Source organism: Cyprinodon variegatus, unplaced genomic scaffold, assembly GCF_000732505.1.
Source record: "Cyprinodon variegatus isolate N-32 unplaced genomic scaffold, C_variegatus-1.0 Scaffold117, whole genome shotgun sequence".
NCBI classification, from domain to species: Eukaryota; Metazoa; Chordata; class Actinopteri; order Cyprinodontiformes; family Cyprinodontidae; genus Cyprinodon; species Cyprinodon variegatus.
In genome coordinates this window covers 651,483-672,388 of record NW_015150570.1, presented here as the reverse complement: position 1 = coordinate 672,388, position 20,906 = coordinate 651,483, and the positions used below count along the sequence as shown (strand labels likewise).

The 20,906-nt window shown below is 37.6% G+C and overlaps 1 protein-coding gene across 4 annotated transcripts in view; it reads right to left on the bottom strand.

The window, feature by feature from the left end:
* ephb2 (EPH receptor B2) overlaps positions 1 to 20,906 on the bottom strand; it is a 158,439-nt gene that overhangs the window by 27,201 nt on the left and 110,332 nt on the right. For all 4 annotated transcript variants that reach the window (XM_015375333.1, XM_015375335.1, XM_015375334.1 and 1 more), the window contains exons 4-5: positions 19,407 to 19,562; positions 14,028 to 14,363 (exon numbers count right to left, since the gene is read on the bottom strand). In XM_015375333.1, coding sequence (XP_015230819.1) covers positions 14,028 to 14,363; positions 19,407 to 19,562 — 492 coding nt within the window. The remainder of the gene's footprint in view (positions 1 to 14,027; positions 14,364 to 19,406; positions 19,563 to 20,906) is intronic.

Below are 20,906 nucleotides of genomic sequence, written 5' to 3'. Positions count from 1 at the left end.
TATATATATATATATATATATATATATATATATTTATGAATTTATAAATCTATCTAGCTGCTGTAACAATAGGTACTTAGCTATGACTACATAAAATATGTCAAATATATATGTCTTCTTACAAAAATCTATTTAGATGCACAATTACCAATTTATTTACTGTGCAATCTGTATATGAACATGCTATATTAAAAAACACTTTCTAAAATAAGTTTTAAGGTTATTTATTTATTTATGTGACAACATAAATAAAAGAAAATATTTCTTGTTAGTGAATTTCTTACATCATGGGTGGTCCGCTATTATCTTACACCGCCATGTGACCTAAAATATTGTCAGGTCAGACAGGGGCGTGATCACCCAAAGTTGTCCAGCAACCATTATGATTAGTTCAGGGTGTCACAGGTCAGCTTAAAGCTAAGAGAGGCCGAGGATAAAAAGCTCTGTCTGGGAAGCTTGGCAAGGACTGCAGGCCTCAATGTCTAAGCCTCTCTGTGTGTGTGAAAGGGTAGGGTGGGTTGAGGTGTCAGAGAAGGAGGGGTGCTGGGTGAAATTTATGTACACCAAACCCTACGCTCATCAGTTTCAGGCCCATGCGACTCACACACACTGCCCTTAGCCAGCAACACAGTGGCTCCCCTGAGTCCAAGCAATAAAGTCAAAAGTCTCTCCCTCGGCACGCGTTCTCTGTTCAAAATCCATTGACTGGAAAACTGCAACTACCACGCCTCTATAATATAAGGCTATGAAGTAACATGTGTATGGTTGTTATATAATTATCCATAAATTATGCATGTGACTTTAATATCGAAACCTGAAAATAAATTTAACTATCGGTCAGAAAGATGTTTGCCCAAACTGTGCAAAGAAGGAGAAGAAAATAAAGTTATATAAGTAACCACAGTGACTCAGATCTTATAATTACACATCTGTCAGCGAAGCCTCGCATGCCTTTTTACTAAAACAAAAGCTTCCGCCTAATATAATAAATTGTGATATCTCACATAAAAGGCTTTGGCAAGTCACTGAGTACGTCATGTGCAGCTGCCGGAAGATAATAAATTGAGTTTCTGTATTTCGTCTTAGGGAAACACTCTCACCAAGATATCCTGTAACTCTCTAAGGTTTGGCACGATACTCCCATCCAGGAGTCCGAGGTACAGCAATATTTACAGCGTGCAGCCAGGATACCAGCCTGAGGAATCTCCTCTATCTCAAAGTACTCCCCAGTTTGTTTGCAGTCACAAGACGACAACCTAATAAGGCAAACAGTTACTCAAAGGGGAACTCACGAGTATCCCATTACGGATGCACATATATTCAAGACTGCCACATGGCCTTTTCCTGCATAGCATTTCCATTAAACGCACGGAACAGCCATGCCCAGAAACCTGATACAGGACTGTAGAAACAAAGGAAGCTCATGTATTCATGTACAGGAGGATGGACACATGCCAGCATAAAAAAAAACCTGCAGAAGGAGAATACTTCAGTTAATTTTTGACAAAGGACAAGATTCGGTAAGACAGAGTGGCAGTTGTAACGTAGGGCCCCTACGGCCTCGAAGATGGAGTGAGATTCAAATAAATGAGGTCATAGCTCTTACAGGTAAATAATGCACTCAAAGGTGAGGTGTTGAAACATTATGCAAGTAGGGAAAACTACAAAGGTGCTTGGAATATAGAAACAGCTGTACTGCGTATTTTGAGGTAATTCAGTACATGCACTTCAAGCTACGTTGATGTTCCACCAATTGATTGTGGAATGTGTTGGCATGCAGAGTTGATGCTTCGCTGCAGTGATGCCTTCAGGACTGATTCACATATGTTAGCTATTTTCTTATATCACATTTAGAAACTCCAAATCCACAAATGTCTTTACTTACTGTTTTTTTCCACATATTAATCTGTAATTTTGAGGACTAAGTAAATACTTGGTTTCCTGTGTGAAAACAAGTCATCAAATTAAGCCACTAAACACATGTTGCAATAATTTCAAGCCATTTTCTGTTGTTGTAGTAATCCTTTCTAAATCATGAGGATCCTACTTGCCTTAACACAAATAGAATAAAAAAACTCCATTTTATATATACACACAGTACAATATGTCGATTCTATATCAGGTCACAAACGTTTACTGACAGCTTCATTCATAGATATTCGCAGCAAATGTTTTTTTTTATGCTTTTAAATCTAATAAAGCAGTTACAAGGACAGAGACAGGATATAAGTTTATATAATTAGATTAGATGGATGAATTGGAAAGACAAATGGCATGGTACAAAACGTTTTTCGCAGACACCACAAAACTTGAGCATGTGAATAAGAAAGTGCAGCTTTCAGAGGTTAAAACAACATCAACTGAATGAGAATCCGTTTTCTGGGAATACGCTTTGCCATAACTTTAACTGTGGAGAGACTATTTACTTCTATTTTCAATCTAATACATCAAAACGTCTAAATAGCTCAAAGAAAATAATGGGACAATCAAATCAAATAATGAATACAGGGAGGAATGAGGGAGTATCATGTTACTTAATTGACCAAAGACAGGCAGCCCCAGCTGTTGTCAGAGAATTAGGTTTCAGACCCCACATTATTACCCCATACTGGATCTGATAGAAAAAACAGCCACTGCGAGTCCACTCTGGCCTTGAACCAAGCTAGGAGAACAACAAAGGCTCTGTTTTGTGCAACATCTGCGATAGATGTTTTACTGCTATATCTGAGCACCTAATGGCATCCCTAATCAATTAAAGATGGCGTTTACAGGGATATTGCTGCTCATTAAAAACCAAGCCAATTTACCGGGACATGTTTCTGCTACCACACATAGCACAAAAGTGAGGCTTTCATCCATCTAATTAATGTATGGCTCTGTAATGTTATTATATTGCACTCTTTTAGTGGGCTTTTCCACTCTCCCTTTGAAGATCTCCTTGACTTGTAGTGTTTGGCCTCAAATAATAGGAACCGCTGGGAACATGATGGGCATCTTCATTAAGTAAAGCTGATAAAGAGGGACCACTGGGGACGCCTGGCAGCAGAGGAATCTTGTCACACACCCACATCACATGCATCCAGTGATAAAGGACTCTTACCTTGCTCCGATTTAAACAAAATATGTGAAAAACCTTTCCTCAAATAAGTAGTGGTGATATATAAGATATGAAGTCCACTTCATACAACTTAGTTTAATAATTTTTATCTGCATCTTTTTTACAAACCACTGTGTCTGCAAACATGTGGCTCTGATTTGATTTGACGTTCCACTGCAAAACGCAATGCTATGATTTGGGGAAGATGTGGGGAGGTTGCGAGAACAGGTCAGGCCTCGTAAATCCCTTTCCCTTTTCATTGTAAAATCAGTTTTCCCGCAGAGGAAACTTTCACAAGAGGACTGAACCAGCTGGCTGCAAATTATGCAGCCTCCCAAACTAGCAGCCACTGCTCCACTCCTTCAGGCTGCCGTCCATTTACGAGCTGCAGATCGAGACATCTTTGAGGGAGAGGCTCATATTTGCATGTACTTTTAGCATGCTGGCAGCCTTCCCCATTTCCCCAGCTGCAAAGGATTGTGGGTTTTACATTTATAAAGATTTTCCAAAGCAGTAAAGCTACAAAAGTGAGATTTCAGTTGATCAAGCTTTAACCCAGCTGCATTGGAAAATAGGGGGGCAACAATATGATCATAAAGACAACGTAAACTAATTCTAAACTAGGCGGTTTAGGGGTCTGAAATGTTTTCAGGGGATTTGAGAGGATGAGATTTAAATGTAGGCCAAACTACCACATTGCAGAACTAAATGCAATAAAAATCTGTGGACAAGGACACATCTTGCAGAGGAAATGGAAAGTATTTATAAGTTTGAAAGAAATATGGTTCTTTGTTCAACTTTTCTGCCTTTTTGAATAAGGAGGTTAATTACACTACAAATCATGTTAAAGGGAATAAATAACATCACTTTTTCCTTTCTTTAACAAGTGTAGTAAGCTGTGCTTTGTCAATATGGGATAAACTAATAAAACAGCTTTTCTTCAATAAAAAATGTTTGACATTTGTATAATGACAGAAATGCCATCTTATATTACTGCAAAAAAGTCCTTTATTTATGCTGAAATAGACATTTTGTATGTTAAAAGCATTCCGGGCAGAATATAATACCAGCATTTGGAATCCACAGATTTGCTGTGGTCTTTCCGTCTCTCCGGGACGATTAAGACTGAACAGACAATATTTGAGCTGTCTGCTACAGTGATGTAGATTGAAGGCTTTGATGCGCATAGCCGTGGGTCAAAACTGCAGTTTAATCAGCAGGCAGCGTATCTGCATTTAAACAACTTCCAAATGGGCAAGAAGAAAAACTCCACAAACCACAGGTTGCATGTCAATATTATTCGCAGTTGGAAAGCAAGTGTGGGCTGTGGTTGTCTTTTCTTCCATCAAGAAAGGGATTCAGTTGCAATTACAAAATTCTGAAATACAAAATAAACAAAAGTAACAAAAACTACTCTCAAAACTACTGTGTATTCCTAATGTTTGACTGACATAGTATAAAACAACAAGTATATAGAAATGAGACGACAAGAGAGAAAGTGACCTTGTTTTTCCTAAATTCTACTATTTAGTTATATTTATTTAATTGAGATATCATGTGAAATATATTTTTAAATAAAAAATTACTCCATTTTAGCACAGGGTTTACGCTTACGTTGTTGCTGTTTTTTTTACAGCTGACAAAGGTTTTAATTTGTTTTCTGCTGTTTTTAGCTTCATCATTTCTATCAGCACCGACTACCTTATCTGTCCCACCTGCAAAAACACACGAATGTTACACTAATTACACATGATCCCACTTGAGCTGCCAATTTCTGCAGCTCCTCCCGAGGGCAGTATTGATAAGCAACCATGTCTTAGTATGTTTTTAGTATGGCCATACATTTTTCCATTTTCAGATGATTGTACAGTTGGCTTTATAACCAAACATTTAGCCAACCCTGGATGCCTAATCATCCTAATCCTTTCGAAAGCATTGTCCCTGATTTATCTGAGGTTATTATTGGTCTTCTGTATCAATGTTTTTTTATTAATATTCTCTAAAAAAAAACTTAGAGGCCATGAAATAGCAGTTGTATTTACACTAAAATTCAATTACACATTTGGAGTTGTTTTACTTGGTGATTTCTGACGTGATTATTCATAATTTTATTGACCAGTTTCAGAGTAAAGGGGGCCAAATAGAAGTGCACAATACGTCTTTCAAATTATTTGCAAAACACATTTTAGAAATGTTTCAATTGTGTTAATAGTTATACGCTACTTTATCTTTTTTATAAAAAAAAAAAAAATCTGAATAACAATATTTAAGTTGAAGTTTTAGTTGTAAAATGGAAACAAGTGCCTGGCTAAAAGACCAAAGGAGTGCTGGAAGTTGTGTCTCTCCAGGGGAATTTGCTACCAATACTGGAAGAAAAAAATACCATATTTAGCTAAGTGCATGTTTAAAATCATCTGAGATGCTGAACTTCTTGCTTTGATCATGAGGATTTTATGTAGCAGAGAATCACAAATAACTTTAAATGTGTTAATTTTCACAATTTTACAAATGTGCTGCAATGCTTGATGAACAGCACTTATTTTTTTTTGCCTCAACATTAAGCTCATCCGGATTTAAATAGTGTGGAGCTGCTGCAATGAGTGTTGAACAACAGAAAATATCATTAAAGATCATCTATGTTTATTAAGGTCATGACCCCAGATGAAAGATAAAACCTTTAAGAGGATGATGACGGCCGAGCCTTTATGTGCTTCGCCTATGTGAGAAAATCTAGGCTACACAAAAAAAGTTGCATTAGTGGCCTGTGGGTGTATGTGTGTGGTGGGGGGGGGGAGTTATCATGGTAAGCAGAAAAAACACATGCAAGACCACCTCAGAGTCAATAACAACTGTGTTTTACAACACTCCTCAAAAGAATACTTCATGCATATGTCAACGGAAATTTTTATGCGTTTGGCAACTTAAAGGGGTGAGGCAGAAGAGCAGTCCATGGAGAGAACTAGAAGGCGAATGCTGTCATTGTGTTTATCACTGATTCATTTGCTTAATTGATGAGAGTAACTCTATAAATTTTTACAGAAAAGTTAATAAATTAAAAGCAGTGCTCTTTGAACCACTCTTGGATATAGCAAATAAATAAATGACTACATTAAAGTCATTGTAGAGAAATTTCGGAATACAGTTAAAGCACTTAATGATAATTAATCGTGCATTTGTGTTTACTCCCTTTTACAGCACACTAAGCAAATGATCACGGTATTTTAACCTTAATCAATAACCAAATAATGTGCATTCTGCTGTTTTCTCTTTTACACTTCTGCAAACCTGCAGATCTTAATGTAATGTACTCAATGGAAGGGAAAAAAAATCTAACAGCTACTAACTTTTTATTAAAAATAATATATCTTAACATATTTTAACATGTTTTATTAATGATCCAGAAAGTGGTTATTTAAGAATCCTTAATTTCCAAAAACATAGCTAAAAAATCTCTATGTCAGTACATACATCACAATTTGTTTTTCTACACATATCTTAATGCATGCCAGCTATGATATTTTTATGTACAGACTGCTCAGTATGCTTTTGAATTCTCTGCATGTGTGGTTGGCTGGATGGATACCAAAGCAGCTTTATTCTAAAGGTTCTGTCAGTGCTGAGCTCCAGGTGCCTGCTGAGGCCTCCTGTCTGTCTGCAGCACTGACCTATGCTGGCACTCACCATATGTGCCCCTCTTATCACCTTCTGTCACAGTCACACTAAACAATGTATGCTCATCCCCTTCTGACACTCAATCACTTTCTTTATTATTAAGTCACCAGCTCTGACACTTTCAGGCCTTTTTTTAGTCTCAGTCTTGTTAATCATTTCTTGGAACTACTTTATAACAAGCCTAGCCTAATTTTGTTTTTTGGTTGCTGAAAAGTACATAAGGAAAATCTATCCTTTCCATTAGTATCTTTAATATAATAAACTTATGCCATGATGGTTCACAACCTGTTTTTTCAAAAACAGAGTTCTTGAACTTGACTGATGTATATAAGGTTTTAAACTGTATAGAAATATGTTGATGTTTTTCATCTGATCATATTATGCAAAAGCAGTAAACTTTGAATTTAGGGCTTTAAAAAAGAAACAATATATTTATATTTTTTATCAACTGGTGACATGATGAATAAGTCAGAGGGATAGAGGCTACTTTTGGCTTGTGAGTAGCCATCTTGGCAGCTCCTCCTGGCTTTACACCAGTGCTCCACTGGAGCAGAATAGTCCCTGGTAGCCTGGTTACAGTGAACCTGAGCAATTTAAAGCATAATTAACTCATAAATCTTCCCTAGGCCATATGAAAAGGCTGAACCTGATTGCACCCCCCATCCTCATCATAATATGAGGATTCACAATTAACAAACTCGTCTGATAAGAAACCAATTCAGGATCTGTGTTTATTAATAATAATAGCAGCTCACCTTGAGCAAATGAAATGCCTTAACAAATATGAAATCTAATAAACAAAACCACCACAGAAGGCAGGAATGTGCAAGAATCGAATGCATCTGTTGAAGAGGCTTAAATCACTCAGAGCATGTTTTATATGTTGCCTTCAACATATAAAATGATCTCTATTCAGAACACTGCAATAGATAAGTTAGCATTTTTTACAGTCACACCGAAATGATTTATGATCTTTGCAATCCGTTTACATGGTTTTACATTCTTGAGGAAGCCTTTCCGTTTATATCAACTAATCACTTCCTTTATAAAATTACTCAGTAAATAACATATGCCACTAAGACAAGGTTTACCCCTGGTGTGCATAGGCAGAGCTATTCTTTTAAACACTACTAATAGCACCTTCAGGCTTTGAAGCCATGACCTGGAATTATACAATTACTTCCATGTGTGCGGTGTTTGGAATAATTCAAATATGTAGTGTGCTCCCGTTTGCTTGCCTAAACTCTCTATCGAACCATATGTGTCAAGATGTGAGAACACAAACTGTTCGACTGATGCTATAAAGTCACCATTTTGAAATCTGTAATTTGTAAAAAATAACTTACATGTGAGTACTGTTATCTGTCATAAAATCATGTCTAATAATTAAGATAAAAACATCCTACACATAAAGGGTAAATGGCTGTTTAGTTTATCTGGAAATATATTTCCTGTTAGTTAAATGTCCTCAACGAACTTCTATTTCTGCTCAGTTATTTGTGCAAAATATTTTAACAACATATTTTTATAACATATTTTTACAAAACACCAAATATTTTAAATTCTTCTTTTAGGGGGTATTAAAAATGAAACATATGAGCAGCATATATCCGAATATTTATGATTAAAAAAAAAAAGTCTGGTCTTTAATCTATTATAACCTAACCTTAACCTACACTTTTTAAAATTCCATGAAGCTGATCAGGACTAAATAATAAATTAAATAAAAAGGCAGAAAAACTATATTCTAATGTTCAAATAAATAAAATGAGAAGTTATCAGTGTACAGTCAAACAAATGTAACCAAGTAACAAAAAAAAACAGGGATTCACTGATACGCAAATACCGCACAACATTTTGGCCAATATTGACACCCAATACAAGAGTTTGTTAGATTAAGTATTTTAAACAGCAGAATGTTAATTTATACCAAACTAGCGATTTGTCTACTAAATGTAATTCTTATTTTAGAAGCAATATCATGAAACTTAAAATTTAAATCTTGTTGATTGTCAAGTTAATACAGCTAGTGCTTCCCTTTTCTCCAAATAACAGCCGTTGAATATTTATGAAATTAATGTTTAACAAACATGTACCTTTGTTTTCCTGATAAAACAAGGCCAGTCTCCTGATAGCTTCAAGATTTATTTTGCTAAGAACTGCCAAGACCATTCTTATAATACTAGACAAGCTTTGTCTTTTCATTTACAATTAAGTATTAAAACCCAAGTGCAATATTCTTTTTGGCCGCGAGATGCAAACTATGGAATAAATATAGAAAATATTTTGAATCTTCAGATACATGGCAGAAAGTCTTTGAAAAAAAATACTGTTATCCAAAAAAGACAGCGGTGTATGTTTTTTTTTTTTTTTTTACAAATATTGACTTCCTGAAATCTGAAAAATAAAATGTAAACATTTTTTATTGTACATGTCTTTTCTGTTTTCTCTCTCAAGTGAAATGTCTTTCATATTGTGAGCTGCCTGAAGTTTTGTGTTCTAGGGGTGTGGCGTTTGGTATAAGCCCTATGTGGTTTCTGTGACACTTTTATTGATGTATTCTCAGTTTCTAGTTTGATTTGTGAAAATAAATAGATAATAAATAAATAATAAAATAATAATCTTCCAAAACTACATGAGCATGTCAAATCAAAGACAGTGGTCGTAAAATAAAACTGGAATAAAAGATTTATATCAATTTTCTTTGTCGTGTAAAGTTATACTTTATATATATATATATACCATATACTACTCCACATTTTGCATGAGAGACTAGGCTTGATCACTGCATTCACATGTCAAGGATAGTTAGCTTCCCATTAATACCTAAAAAGACAGACACCTCAAACTTTGTCATACTCCTGAAGCTAGTTTATCATCACAAACAGAGCAGCATTTTATAAACATAGCACTGCAGACATGGATGAGCAAACTGTGAGTCATACTTCAATAAATGGTTAGAGACATATTTCAAGACTCTGCCGAGTACAACGATAAAGTTTTAAAGAATTTGTCATATGCTTATGGAAAATATGTAAACACCTTCAGGGGCAGAATTAGCTTTGCGTGACATTAATGCGTATAATCAAGCAATGTATTTTAGAGAAAATTATGTCCTTCATTACAGAGACACCGTCACCAACCACCCACAGTGATGGTGCCTGAGTCTGAAGATGAATGAGTGTAGAGAGTGCATGACTGGACAGAAAAGATAAGGTGTTAATCATCCTTATCCTTTATATTCGACACTCAATGCTAAGATAATTATAAAAAAGATTTTTGATATTTCTATAATGCTCACCCAAATTGTTTTTATAAACTAATGGAAAACTGATTAACTAATTTAGAAAAATGCGTAGAATCTCTAATTTTTTGTTTGTTTGTCTGCACGTCGAGCTCATTCTCACTAAAACAGAGAAGCACAGAACTGCCAGAGGTAATTAGGGATGACATAATGTTTATGTAACCCCCAAGCCTCACAGCCCAGAAACAATTATTGGCTCCCGGTCCCCATGACCCCAGTCCTGTAAGTTTTTAGCTTTGCAAAGCTGCGATCCTGTCCAAAGAGTTAGCACAGTAAAGGGTGATGGGGGAGGTGGGAACACTGAGTGGGGGCGAGCAAGAGTTGAGTTCTTTTCACAGCTCGCTCTGACGGGAACTATTGCTGTCTAATACGAAGTGACGGGCACTTCAGTGGAGAGGGCGCAGAGCCCCCCAATTTCCGCCAGGTCCCCTCAGCAGGAGCAGCAGAGAAGCCAAGGGTTGGGGTGGCAGACTTATTGTGGCCCAGTGAGCTGGAGTGGGGCATGGGGCCTCATTACAACGCTTAACTGCACTCACAGGCCCTCATTAACCCACCACACCAGTGACTCAAATCAAAACAGACAATAAAAAGAGGGTCAGTGCATGAATGAAAGGTTCCATTTGAGCCGCAGCATTGTAACCAACTACGTTATGGCATTTTTAAACATCCAGCCTTTAATAAACATTGACTTTTACAACAATGAAGAAAATGTGGAACTTTCATTTCCAATACGTAAATGTCCTTAAATCAAATAAAATGTCAAAACAGTTTATTTAGAATTATATTTTGTAACCATAGCAATGTTTCTGTTATTTTAATTGTATTAGAATATTAATACTAAAATAAAAAACTATATTAAACTAGATAAAGCCAGGTCAAATTAATTCAAATCACTGCACATTTAGCAAAAAGAGACTAGCGAAGGTGCCTGTGGAAAGACAATAGATATACTGAAAGTACACTCAATAATTGTCACTTTATTAAGTACACATAAGAAATACTTGCTCACACCAATAGTGATCAGCGAATCAGATGGTAGTAATTCCAAGTGCTTGGGGAACCTGGAGAGGGTGAAGGTTACTTGCTAAAAGCTAATTCCCTGGGATTTACATCCAAAGACATCTCCTAGTTGGACAAGGAGTGGTCTTAGTAACAGGTTAGGGCATATTGATACTGATGTAGCACAATTTATATTCTTAGTACAACAGAGTACTGTTTTAATCACCCTACCTGAACCCTTTCCATTAACATTTACGCATGGGGAACCCAGTTAAGGCAAGGTGCACCAAGTGTGTAGATGGTAAACTGTTAAATCCTTAACCAAAGATAAAGATAAAAGATGCAGGAAACAGAATCCAATCAAATTAACATGTGTACAGTCAGGCCGTTTCTCAATTCACAAGAATGTGAGTACAGACTCGTGTCATCGCCAAGTATGTTCTTGAGAAGGACACATTCAAGTATGGACTTGGGGAGAAAGGGACCACGCAGCATAAATATGGGTCAATTGGAACACCTCCTGTTTATTAATGGTCTCTAGATAATAATAAATTCTTACTTTAATTTATTGGGGGAATATAATGAACACAGTCAGATAAACACAAATCAAATAGACATTTTGCCAAATAAAACAAAAAAATCTGTACTTCATACCAGCGGTACTTCACACTATGCCGAGAGGGGGCTGCTGCAGACGGGCTGGGATTAGACCTGGCTGCTGTTACCCTTGGAGGGCCGCTGGTTGCCGCGGTCTTCTCAACCTTTTTTTTTTTTTATTATGCATTGAATTGGTAAAAGGGCCATATAGTGACGCTTACAAGTATAATGTTCTCGCCTCATATGATCTTAAAACGTACTTTTAGTGAACAACAGCAACAGAAGAGAGAACTTTTAACTTAATACTCTGAGCTCTTAGAGCGCTCCATTGGAAGCTGGTGCATGCTGGGACAGCTGTCAATCTTGGGAACTAACAAGTCTGCTCTGATGCATACTCGGTAAATAGAGAGGGGCGAGAAAAACATCAGGGGATTTGTCCGTTCTCGGTCTGCTGTTCTTGTGAATTGGAACAGTACTAGGGCTGAGGCTGATGAAGTTTCACAAGTACACAAGCACATGAGAATGCACAAGTACACATATTAAGAAACTGCCTTAATCTGCATTGGAATGGACAAGGGGCTGTACAGGGGAGTGGTATGTAGCACTGTTTCCTTGAAGCAAGAAGGTTCTGGGTTCGATTCCTAGCCCAGGGTTTTTTCCTGTATGGAGTTTACATGTTCCCCATACATGCATGCGAGTTCTCTCTGGTACTCTGGCTTCTTCTCACAGTCCAAAAACATGACTGTTAGGTTAACTGGCATCACTAAATTGCCTTAGGTGAGTGTGTATGGTTGCATATCTATTTGTTGCCTTGTGAATGACTGGTGACCTATACAGTTTGACCCTGCCTTTCGCCTGTAGACTGTCGGAGATTGGCATCGCACCCACCTCGACCCGAGGGAATAAGGGGAAGAAAATGGATGGATGGCATGGAAAATATCTCTGTTAGGGCATGGTGGATGAAGAACAATCAACACTTTTAGGACAGTATTTCACTTCAAGAGCTGGTTATACGTACTGGCGACCTGTCCAGGGTGTACCCCACCTCTCGCCCATAGACAGCTGGAGATAGGCACCAGCACCCCTCGCCACCCGCTTGGGGAATAAGCGTGTAAGAAAATGGATGGATTGATTGGCTGGTTATACTTCCGCAGCAGTGTGTCGCAGTGAGCTTGTTGCAGGTATGACGCAGACATTTATGATTTATGGTCAATTTTGAAGGGTGGTCTGCGCTATGTTATTCCACGCTGCAACGCAAGAGTGACAATCACGAACTAGCTGTGGGTCTAGATACGGCAGAGGCAGTGAGGAAGTGGGGGCAAGTTTGTCCGACAACGGAGGGACAAAAAGAGCGGGGAGAAAAAGGGTCCCAGCGTTCTCGCACACCTCGCTCTTCTAGCTGGTTCAACTTCACAAGTAGTTTTCCGCAATGGCGGTCATACAAACAAAACAAGCAGGTAAGGTACCAAAAAGGAGATATGCATAGTGGAGAGCGCATGTAGATTTGCTCAATCAGAGGCCTCTTGTCTGCGGTCACCTACAATTTGGGCGAGGTGCAGCAGAGTGTCTGCGGAAGGTGTGGGAACGTCTCTGTGTTCACTTGGACACATATGCAGACGACCTTGTTTCAAAGTATGAATCAGCCTTTAGAAACACAAACTAAACACAAATCAAAGTCAAATGGCATCTGTCAGTACATTAGTTTTCTAAGAAGGAAAGCTTTGCACACCATATGATATTTTTCATGAAGATGCTTAAAAAGAAAATGACAACTGCGATGTTCAATAAAGGATTATACCTTCATCTGCAACAAATATCTTAAGGATTATCTTCTGCATCTTAAAGAGGCTAACCCTTTAAACAAAACCACATTTCTGTAAATCTTCATATTAAAAACTGGATTCTTCCTTTTGGAAGTTTTTTTTTTAGCTATATAATACAAACTCTACAATGATATCTTATTATATCTTCCTCCTCAGCAAAGTGCTTGTATGAAGTTGTAGTTACTTAACAGTATCGAGCAGGTAGACAGCAGCAAGCTGCCTCTGCTCTAGAGTCTGAAATACGTAGATGAGGTCACACATTAAAGACAAACAGGCCATCACATTCTGTCTGTCACATCATCAGCGGTGCTCTGTTTCCCATTTCATAGCTCTTAATCTACATACATCACCATAGAAAAGAGGAAAGAGGCAGACTTTGCATAACACATAATGTGCTTTTGAAGAAAAAAGTGTGATGAAAATTGTACAGGGCATAAGGAACAGGAGACTTACAGAATAGGAGAGGAAAGAAGAAAAGAAGAGAAAACCACATGGCGAATGCAAAGTGCTGAGGAAGACAGATGGACCCACTTACCAGCCTGGTTAGTGGTAATGTTTACTGAGGCATACTGAGGAGAGTAGGGGCTCTGATCTGACACCCCGTTGACAGCTTGCACCTCAAACGTGTACTGCGTGTGGGCCAACAGGTCACTAATGTACACCCGGGTTTCTGTCAGGCCGAGCTGACGAGGTAAAAATTGAACATTGTCCCCGCAGCGGGTGCACCCTCCACGACCTCCGCCACAGCTCTTGCAGATGATGTTGAAGACTACGTCCTCACGGCCTCCAGAATCTCGGGGTGGCATCCACTCCAGCATCACAGAGGTTTCATTCACACTTGAGATCACAGCCTGTGGAGCTGAGGGAACAGCTGAAAAGCAAGACAGATTTATAGTTTCAGCATTTAGTAATGTAAACGGACAAATGTTAAAGCAGGAAAACCCTTTGATGAAATAGTTGCATACAGACATAAATGTTTAGAATAGCTCTTGTATTCTGGGATTCTGCCAGAAAAAGGGTTTTATTTAAAAAAAAGCATAGCATAGACATGGTTATTAAGTAAAATGAACATTACATATTCATGTGTGTAAAAAAAAAAAAAATCTAAAAAGTGTTGTATACATTTCTATTCTGTTGTCTTGTAGTTGTGATTGTAGCTCACCAAATTTTGCTCCAATAGCAATTACCATTAGTAAGGAATATGTTTCGAAATTCTGATAAAATGACAAAATGTTTTACCTATTTTTCTTCCTTTTATTGCTCCTGATTAATTCCAGAATAGAATTTAATTTCTCCATCTTGAGGCTTGCTTACACTCAAAGTTTGTAAAATTGTCGGGTGTCTTTCAAAACTTATGAGACCCCACACATAAAAATAAAATAAAAATTGAGGTTAAAACCCTTTTTGTCGTACTCTTTAGCCAGACGATAAGCACAACAGACCAACAGGCCAATTTCACCCAGAACAATTAGGAGTCAGATTGAACATCATGCCTAATCCCTTGAGGGACATACAGTACCTATAGTACGTAATTAAATAAAAACTCTTAATGTATTATCAAGTTTGTACTTTTCCAGCAACTAACAGTTCTGTGTGCAAATTAGATTTCTGCACTAGTTGGAAACAGCAGGTTACTGAAGTAAATGCTCAATTACGGGTAGAAGAATAAAACTGCACTATTTCACAGATATGGGCACAGGTATGAATTAAGAAAAAATTGGGCATGTTGCGATTTACAGTTATGACATCAACTGAAGTTATTTTTATTTCATTTTTGTTAAGCCTACATCTTAGTGAGCCAATTTATTTAAGCTTTGTGATTAAATAAAGGAGAATGCCACTTAATAGAACTAGTGACTGTGGATGATATTCTATTACTGCACCTCAGACTTTAGAGCATTTCCTGAATATCAGTGAGTAAACACAACAGTTATTAAAATAAACAGTGACATTTCAATAAGCTCACTTGAGCTCTGAGGTATTTTTAGTACCTAAGGTAAAAGCTCTTGAAATAATTATGTAGTGCTCTCTCAGGTCTGAATTTTATTCTTATACAGTCTGTTTAATTTAATGGATGCTGGTGTCAGTGTGTATTTGTGTTAGAGAGAAAAAAGGCCCTGAATTTGACTTGTTTATCGCTGCTCAACTGAGCGCAGTGCTCACTGGCATGTGAGCATCAGACAATGTATTTGTGCCTATGTCATTAATACAGTATTCAGCTGAAGCTAGAAAAGCAAAGCACCTTGTAACTAAAAGCTCTTAATGAAATAAATATGCTGTGTGAAGACATGGGCTGCGTCCAGGTGGGGTTTTAAATTGTTTTAAATGATATAAATTGTAGGTATAACAGGTCAGGTCCTGGTACTGAGCTTTTGTGGAGGCACATAGATACGGGTTAGAAAAAAAAATGCCCTTTGGTGCAGATCAAACAAAGCTGGATTATCTCCCTGATAATCTGGGATGGGGAAGTTACAACACTTTTACTGGTATTAAGTTTTGTATTATTTATGTTTTTCTGGCTTTTCATTTTCTGTTTTTTTTTTTACTCTTCGTAGAGGCTGCATCAGGCCTGGTGTTTTGTTTAGATGTGACATCCTCCTATGACACCCTACAGGGTCAACCAATATTGGGCGGGGCCAAGTGTATCACTATAGAGGAGGAATATGGAGTTTTTGGCAGCAGTACAACCCAGAGGGCCAAGTGTATTCTTCTTCTATAGATGATACACTCGGCCCTGTCTTTCATTGGTTGAGGTTACCTCTCTTTTATACATAGCTACTTGCTGAGCCTTTACTGCAACTTATTGTGAGAGTTCTCTTTTATCCCCTGGTCTTAAAAACCTTCTCAGATCTTATCTGCCTATATGTGTTTCTCTTCATGAAAAGACACTAAAGGAGCTTGAACTGCCATTACCTTTTTAAACTTCTCTTTCCCAAAGAAAGCAATTCTAAAACAGTCCTTCAATGTTCTTTTGAGTTTAAATCTTTCTCTCAAACCCTGAGTGTGCTGTGGGAAATGACCCTTTACACTGAACTTGGTTCTACTGGAGGTATCTCTTTGTTTAAGTTTTCTTTCCACTGTTACTGCGTGCTCTTTCAGGAGGAGCAAATGCTGCATGTCAGTGACTTTATAACCAATTTGACTACCTAACTACAACACATTGCATACTTTGGACAAACTGTTCTATCAGTCAGTGGGGGTCACTTCTCGAACAGCCTCCCAAAAAACATCAGGGAATGTCCCACTTATTGCACATTTAAAAAGCACCTTAAACAGTTTCTTAAAAGTTCCCACTCATACACTCACTAATTTTATTGTTGTAATGTCATTGTCTGAACGTGTGTCTATGTGTTTTGACTGAGATTGTATTATGTGATCTTGTGTTGTTTTGTCTTCCTGCCTCAGGACGACAGATGTAAATTAGCAACTATGCTATAGTCTGGCTCATTTACAATCTGTACAGAAGTATAAGATTGTTCGTTAATGTTCTCTGTCCTGATTAAATAAATAAATAAATAAATAAATAAATAAATAAATAAATAAAAACTAGGCTCAATTGCAAAGCATACAGTTGACTTGTAATCTGTCCACATAATTAGTTAGAGTTTTTTTTTTCTGTTTATGCGTTGATAAATAGGTGTTGTGAGTTGGTGCTATTTAAATAAACTGGAAAAGATTGAAATACACTCTCTAACATTCAGGCTGAGTGGTAATTATTTTTAAAACCAATATTCAATGTACACCAAAAAGTCTCTGTTAAATTTAGGTCTGAATGCCAATTTCTTCGGGGGTACTTCTTCCTGCATTTGACTCTATCCACCTACCTAAAAACTCTAATCCACTTCACTATCTCTACTAAACAGAGTTCCTAGAACATGGATGTACTGCCCTGCTACTTTAATGAGCAGCGATTTACATAAAAGTTACAGCGCAGTAGATCAGTAGATCTAGAATTTAGACCTTTTTATTTAGTTCATAATTAGCAATTGTTCAGATTCTCCTACCTGAGTCATAGATCTCTGCAGCTCCCTTAGAGCTACCCTGAGTTGCATCACCAGATAATTGCACAATGAAATACACGTTATAAATTTTAAGAAATTGTGTGTGAATACTTTCTTAAGGCACTATACAGCATGCATTTTAATTTCATTTTAAATCCCCATGTAATAGTATTATCCCCCCAAAAAAATCTGCACAAGTCAATATGATTTACTATGACCCCATTAATGTTGCTGTTCTAATCTAGTACTTTCTTAAACATTGGACATTTATGGGCAGCTTTAACTGTGTGTCAAGTGTCCATTCATTGTTCTTATTTGACCCCAAAAACACACGGGGGTGTAAAGTAAATAATTTGCTGAGATTTAAAATAAAGTCATAAAAACCAGTTTAACAAATCCAATTGTAGTTCACATAAGCACAACTTCTGGACAGTAACTAGTATATGCTCTTGATGGATGATGTGTTGTGCCATTGACAAAGTGAAGGGCATAATTGCTATCTCTACTTACACAACCCCCCTACAAGGAGGAGAGAAATTCCTCAAGCTTGTCTGTATAGGCTCTTTGAGTTGACTGCATTCCAGGCATGCAGTGCCTTTTCCCTTGAGGAGCCCATTTGCACTCTCATTTTCAAAACTGATCTCCACTTTATCAAGTGCTTTCTTAACATTTTCTTTTAACAATTTTCTAATGAAGGGCAGAATGGCCACTAAGAGAAACCTATTTATTATTAGATATTATATTATTTGTTTATTCAGACAGTAGAGAGGAAACTTTCCTCATGGTGCTGGATGTCGAGTGGCAGGCCAAACAAATAAACAAAGAAAACTGTTTATCTTTTACGGCCATATGCACCTAATTATGGTAGAGCTATCCTCCAGGACTAACGAGATAAACAGCTCCACTCCGCCCACAACATCCTAACTATGAATCGATCACTTTTTACTTAACCTCTTTTTAATTGGCAGCAATTAAAAGATCTCCCATAGTGGAAGAAAGCCCGTCGGAGTGCCCTTCCTGGAGTCTTTCTGAAACACAACTCCTCTTTGGCATGTCCTTCGAAGGGAGGAGGACTAATATCCCTCCCATTAGCCAGCGGGCCTCTCTGATGGGCCTGTTTTCTTGCTTTAATCAGACCAGACCCGCTGCGTTTAATACGGCTGACGTGACGCTGCTGCTTTCTCATTCACAACAGCTGCTCAACTCCAAGACCGAGGCTTATGCAAATCTCCATTGTTGGAGACCATCAAATCTTTTCCCCCCTCTTCCTTTTCAACAGGCTGAGGAAGTATTTATAGGTGATAATTTTTTTAATACTGTTCGATTTTGTTTTACTCAGCACTAGTTCTCCTGTTCAAACCTGTTTTCTTTTCAAGTAAAAGTGATTTCCTCTTTTATCCTGAACTTCTCCCGCGATCATTTTTGCTTCTCTTTTTCCATCCATCTAGCCCTCTCTTTCCTCGTGTCAGCGTCAGCCTCAAATTCAAATTCTAATTCAATAGGCTTCATTGGCATCACAAGGGAAGGCTTCACCCCGGTTCATTCTCTGAGACTGACCCTGTATAAAGAAATTCGCCCTGGCCCGCTAACCTCCAGTCTGCATTGGAGCGGAGACTGTGTGATGTTGAGGGAGGGCAGCCGAGCCTTGTCTGTTAGGTCAGATCTGTGGACAGCCATACTTTGAGCATGTCAGCATTATGTTTAAGTGAGGGGCAGCTTTGACAGGATTTCTCTGCTTAAAGCCAAGCAGACCTTTATCATTCTTTTGACCCAAGAAACTTCTACTTCTGACTAAGAAATGTGTATGCCAAAGAGTTCATATTTGACGCTAAAGAATCGTCCCCAGTCTTGAATCTTTGTCAGGTGACTTCAATGTTAAAAAAACTATAAAACAAATGCAGATGTATACATACTTGTGCATGGCATCTGGAGTGGATCGGAGTCAGTACGATAGTATCCATTACGGCAAATGCAGTTGATGGCACCCTCACTCGTGGTACGGCTGTTGATTGGACACTGCATACAGGACTCATCTCCTTGAGTAGGCTTGAAAAAACCTGATGGACAGGCTGTAGACAGAGGACAATAAAAAAAAGACAATTAAATATTTATTCTTGTGTTTTCCCACTGAAATAGAACACTGTACAAATAGTGAAAAGCAAAGCATATGCCCATTTTCCATTGAAAGTCCTGGGAATTAAAGATCAGTTTTTTGTTTTGTTTTTTTTTTTCAGGTAAAAGAATACCAGCTTTTTTTTTTTTGCTTTCTGTTCTCCGCTGCTCTCAAGTGCTGGAAATGATCTTTATATCAAACAAACAATATGTTGGGTGAAGAAAACTGCAGAAATAAGAAACAAAAGGCATCCATAGCTAAAGCGCAACGTTTCTGAGGAACTCCAACAGTTGTATTGTCATTACTAGAATTTGCTTATGATTGGGAAATTAGTCATTTCCATGGAAAGAAGTAAAAAAAAAAAGTAAAAAAAAAAACAAAAACTCAGTGCTGCATTTGATACAGTTGATCATAATATTCTTTTAGAAAGAGTTGAATATTTTGCAGGAATTAAAGGAACAGCAGGAACTAGACTGGTTTAAATCTTATTTATCTGATCGATTTTAGTTTGGTCGCGTTAATGACAAATCTTCCTCATGCTCTAAGGTTACCTGTGGAGTACCACAGGGATCAGTGCTAGGACCAATTCTGTTTATCTTATATATGCTCCCAATCGGTAGAGTTATAAGAAAGCATGGGATTAATTTCCACTGTTATGCTGATGATACCCAGCTATATCTGTCTATAAATCTAGATGAAGCTAACTCATTACATAGATTACAGGCATGTCTCGAAGACATAAAAACCTGAATGACTCTTAACTTTGTCCTTCTGAATGCAGACAATACAGAAGTTATAGTCTTGGGACCTAATCCCATTGGGATGGGATTAAACTGATTTCAGGTAATAAAGTAAAAAATTTTGATGTTGTTTTTGATCAGATCCTGTCATTTAAATCCCATATCAAAGAGGTTTCTAGAATTTCCTTCTTTCATCTGCGCAATATTGCAAAAATTAGAAATATCCTGTCCAGGGGTGATGCTGAGAAACTGGTCCATGCATTTGTTACTTCAAGGCTGGACTATTGTAATTCTTTACTATCAGGAAGTCCACAAACTGTAGTTAAAGGCCTTCAGGTGATCCAAAATGCTGCAGCCAGAGTTCTGATGAAAATTAAAAAGAGAGATCATATTTCTCCTATCCTGGCTTCTCTTTTTTGGCTTCTTGTTGAATCAAGAATAAAATTTTTGTTCCCAAGATTGTTCCCTATGTTCCTAACAGAGCACTTCGCTCTCAATCTGCAGGTTTACTAGTGGTTCCTAGAATTTCTAAAAGTAGAATGGGAGGCAGATCTTTTAGT